Source organism: Ammodytes marinus (genome assembly GCF_949987685.1).
Source record: "Ammodytes marinus genome assembly, contig: scaffold_249, whole genome shotgun sequence".
NCBI classification, from domain to species: Eukaryota; Metazoa; Chordata; class Actinopteri; order Uranoscopiformes; family Ammodytidae; genus Ammodytes; species Ammodytes marinus.
This window is the reverse complement of record NW_027648566.1, coordinates 22,501-27,588: the sequence shown is the minus strand read 5'-3', so window position 1 is coordinate 27,588 and position 5,088 is coordinate 22,501. Positions and strand designations below refer to the sequence as shown.

General features: G+C 41.7%; 1 protein-coding gene across 1 annotated transcript in view; it reads left to right on the top strand.

Annotated features, from left to right (window-relative positions):
- Window positions 1–511: 511 nt before the first annotated feature.
- Window positions 512–5,088, top strand: part of LOC307270354 (nectin 1b-like) — a gene marked incomplete at both ends in the record, with an annotated part of 24,059 nt that continues 19,482 nt past the window's right edge. Inside the window, one exon of the mRNA XM_080054242.1 lies at window positions 512–569. Within this exon, the coding sequence (XP_079910368.1) occupies window positions 512–569 (58 nt within the window). The remainder of the gene's footprint in view (window positions 570–5,088) is intronic.

The following is a 5,088-nucleotide window of genomic DNA, read 5'->3' as shown; positions in this document are numbered from 1 at the left end:
GACAGTAAAATACGGCCCTCTTACTGCAAGCTCCAGCACTTCTGCTCTCAATTCACCAGCCAGTGTTGTTGTTGTAAAGCAGCTGACCGGCGCGGCGCTAAATGTTTACGTCACCTGACGCTGTTTACAAGCACCTCTTTCATTCCGGACACTGTAAAAGGAGCTACTGATGCGCCAGCAGGCCGGCGTTGCTTGGTTCTGTGTAAATAACACAGAAGCAAGCAAAGCCGGCATATTGGAGTGATGTTGTTCCGTCAATATGCCGCAATCTCTGTGTAAAAGGGGCTATAGATTCAACTGTATTTGAAACGTGGATGTTTTTACAATGGCATACAACTTAAAACATCACCAAGCATGTTTTTTAAATTTAACAGTTTTTTTGCTTAAAAAAAATACCTTTTTCGTTGTAGGAGAATTTTCTTCCCTCATCTTCCTTGATGTGTGTAGAAGGGGGCAGTGGCCTGAAAAAACCCTCTATCATGGATGCTCTGTTATGGAGGACCATACCATCATGTATGGCAAGGTCACAGGCCGCGCAGAGAAGTGGTCTCGGCAAACAATCCCGACAGGTCACTACTGCAACATTAAGACGGCAGTGTTGGCAAAGTCCCTCTTTAGGCTTCTCAGACGACAACATCTGATTCACCATAGAAGGCCTCAACAAAGTCCATTTTTCTAAGGTTGCCGCCTGTCTAGCCTTCCACTGCGAAGACAGAGGTTCTTGAGCAGGAAGTCCCAAAAGGTCTTGTACCTCTTGGATAAGGGAGCCTTGAAAATGAAGGGAGGAAAAAAAAAAAAAAAAAGGTACAGGTTATGAATAGGGCTGTCAAATTAACGCGTTAATTTCGATTAATTAATCACAGCGATTTAAAAAATAAACGCAGATTAATCGCACTTCTATAATAGTGCCCTTTGACCCGGTGCAAAAGAGGTGAGAAGATAGCGGAGCTGCACCTGTATCTTGCGGACACCACCCGCACGGGATTAATGCGTAAAGAAAGAAGCATAGAGAGGGCTCTATGGATGTGTTATGTGCCGCTCCGGTCAAATAAGCATGAATGTAGGAATACGTCTTATGTTATTCTCCGCAGTGTCTGTGCATTATTTATTTAGTGGGTGCCTAATTAACAGTGTAGGTTCAAAACAGTAGGCCTATCTCTCAATCTTCCTCCGTGTCTCACCTTTGTTTGCTAGTTGTGATCGTCTAAACGGACACCCGCCCCCTCTCACTCTTCCTACCATATGCCTGTCTTTTTCCTCCTTTGTGTGTGTGCGTCATTAAGCCTGCTTGTTTTTTTTCACAGAGTCTGTAATTAATTTGTTTTAGTCGCTTGACAGCCCTAGTTATGAAGCAAGGGTAAATCACCACATGATACGTGAGGAAACAAGCATAGGAAAAAACCTACCCAAGTTTTGGTTTCTCCCAGTATCACTCCCCTGTCCACTGGTAGATGGAGTACTTGCTGTGCTTCCGGATGCAACTACAAGAGTATACAGTGGGAATATCTTTTTTATAACTTGCGTGAACATTAATTAAAGTATTAATTGATTTTAAAAACAAACAACGTACCAGTGGTTGAACCTCGCCTCCTTTTCTCTCCAGCTCTACTCCTTTTTGGGAGAGGTTGCCCTTCCTGGTCCTCCTCAAGCCAAACAATGTTGGTTTTTGACCCCTCTGCAATGGGTTCACCCTCCTTAAAATTTAAATTAAGGCACATAAGTCTTAACACATTTATCACCACCTATCTCGTTGTGAAAAGTCCACTGTGACTACAGGTATGCAAATTGTAACATGTAGCCAGCGCCTCCTTTTGTTTTCTGTCCGCTTGTATATCAGTACGCTGAGCATTATTTCTTGCCCTGTGTATGTAATGGCTAACTTTCCATGGAGTAATGTATTACGAAAAGTCTAGCGTGGTTGCTTCTGCTGTGTACGGCTGAGGACAGCCTTATTATTAACAGGGGGAATATTTAAGACAGTTTTATAACATGTGGCGCCACTAGGTAGCGCCCCCCTTTGTTTGTTGTGGAATGTAATGTTGAACATGAAGAAGTGCATGTGCTCCTCGCTCCTCAGCTGAGTCTACAAGTGAAGACAGTCTCCGTTATATATTCTTTATTTTGTAATGAGTTGGTGTAGGCAGGAATCTCGGACTATGTTCCTGAACACATGTAATATGCTTAATAGATATAGTGCCGTAGAGAACTGGCTTGATATGGTCAATGTGTATTAAAAGTTCCGTGAGGAGAATCCCACAGGAGCTGTTGCTATCTGACCATAACCTGCACCATTCACCCTTAAAAACATTCAGAAATGCTAACATTAGCTTTACTTTAGCTTTTACATTTAAAGGGACACTGTGTAACATTGTAAGTAATGTATCAGCTAAAATCAATATCCTCATTCATAAATATGTCCTCATTGGTGTGAAATCACCTCTGCCAATAATCTGAATTATCCTCCTGAGCGGAGAATTACAAATATTAATATTACATTTTGTACATTGAGCAGGCAGGTCTTATGGAGGAATCCATGTTGGTTGGAATGTCATCAGGTGCATTGTTTAAAATGTAGAATTGTTCTTGTCCTTGAAGGCCACTGTAGCTTCTGTTATTATTCTAAAGGGGTGGGGTTACCCAGGGAGCGTTGCATTCTAGAACTTTGTAGAACTTTCTTGATGATGTCATATTACACACTGCACCTTTAACGAGATACCGTATAACATATGCTACATACCTTACACTCATCCAAGAGTATATTAGCCAGAAATAAGGCGTCGTCATCTTCAAGCTCACTCATTGTGCTTTGATTGAAACTGAAGAACGTGATGGGTTCCTTTTCAGTCACAACTAATCTCGTTGAAGAAGTCTTCATGCATGGGCTATCCGCATCAGCATGTTCACACACGGACCGCTTCAAATCAACCTTTTATATACTATCTCTGGATAGTAACTTCCGGGTTACCAATCACGAACTTTTTTTGTCCAAAAAATCTTCAGACAATCTCAAAACAAATCTGGACTGATTTTAAATGCATGTTTTTATATTGTTTCTCTTTTACATTTTCTTGGTGCTATTATAAATTCCGGGTAAAAAATAAATAAATAATAAATTCAGGTGAACCGGAAATCCAAAGAAAGAATTACCATACCTGCTCTAAATATTTATAAACGTTTTAAAAAAAAGTTTAAATGAGAACATCATTACGCGGTTACATAAAATAACATAATCAGCAAATACGATGGTTTATAGCAATTATTTAAAACGCCATGCGAGCTGCTGGTTTCAGCGTCAATAGCAACCACCACCATAGCAACAATGGCAAATGTTGCAGTGCAACATTTGTCTGCCGAGACCTGAACAAATCTTCGTGATAACTATCAAACCAAATATCCTACACATTCACCGAGCGTAGATTATGAAAGTAAAAGGAACATTTCTCGCTAAAAATGTTTTCATAAACACTTTTAATGGCGTAACTATCCTAAAATATCATATTTTCCACCCAGAATAATAAGTGTGTCCGCCATGTTTTTTTTTATTTTTCACAGAAAAACTTGACAGTCACGTGACATGGACGCTGGTCATTAAAAATGAACGGGGGAAAGCAATGTAGCCATTCCACAATTTCAGGGCCGTCATTGTAAAACTTCTACGTTTTGCGATGTGGACCAACGTAGCTATCATACATTTCACTGTGAGACTGGGTTGCAAAGGCACACCTGTACTCCGTCTGCTTTTAGAGTGCGCGTGTGTGTGTGTGTGTGTGTGTGTGTGTGTGTGTGTGTGTGTGTGTGTGTGTGTGTGTGTGTGTGTGTGTGTGTGTGTGTGTGTGTGTGTGTGTGTGTGTGTGTGTGTGTGTGTGTGTGTGTGTGTGTGTGTGTGTGTGTGTGTGTGTGTGTGTGTGTGTGTGTGTGTGTGTGTGTGTGTGTGTGTGTGTGTGTGTGTGTGTTAGGCCCCTGACATGTGCTTTCAACAGCTAGGGAAAAATGTGTTCATTGAAAAACACTTCCGCGCCTGGTGTGAAATGCCCCTTTACTTCCTTATAGCAATTTTAAAGCTTTATATTTGGATTTGTTAAAGCTGGGGTATATGATTTCTGATTGGTCAAAGTTAACATGAGCTGTACACTTTGACCAATCAGCAGAGGGAGGCTCCGATTCTCTGTTCTTATTGGCTGTTGGGACTGTCCATTCACTTTGGCACGACTTTGTTGGTGCAGAGCGTGTCAGGGAGGGACCATAGGGGAGGGACCAAAGAGAACAAGTGGAGCGGTTGAGGTATTTGGATTCAAATCTCTATCCCAACTGCCATTTTCTCCCCAAATCCTCCACCCCAGCTTTAAAGTTGCTCCGAGGAACTTTCAGTATGTGGTCATTCTTGCACCCCCTTTGGACAAAAGCGGTAGTGTTTTTTTACTACGCCAGCTGTTGTTCCTGGGTGAGCGTACTGTATACCCATGACAAAGGCATTAAGAAAAACCATATAATAATAGCATTTTTTTTGCACTAATGGTCTCGTTTTGCTGTTACATGTAATTCATGATCATCAGAGAAAAAAAATAAATAGACTGTTTCAGAAATATTTCAAAGTTCCTCGTGGCACCTTTAAAGCCAACACGTGGTATTTCTTGATAGTAATTAACTGTAATGAACTTGTAATCCAGGCGATCAGGGGACGAGAGAGACAGAGAAATGGCTCAAATGTTCGGAAAAACAGAAAGGGGAGCGACAAAGACAACGTGTAATCTTTTGTTAATGCGATCTAGCAGCTCAATGTGTTTGGCAGCTCCCATACACACTCACAGGGGGCCCAGTGACATTTTTCAACAGTCCTGCGTGTGTGTGTGTGTGTGTGTGTGTGTGTGTGTGTGTGTGTGTGTGTGTGTGTGTGTGTGTGTGTGTGTGTGTGTGTGTGTGTGTGTGTGTGTGTGTGTGTGTGTGTGTGTGTGTGTGTGTGTGTGTGTGTGTGTGTGTGTGTGTGTGTGTCTTGTGATTGCTCTGTTCATGGCTTTGGAATTGAGTCAACTTCACAACAATGACCCTCATCATCCAATCTCTTGACGCTCACTTCAGTAGAACTTCAAA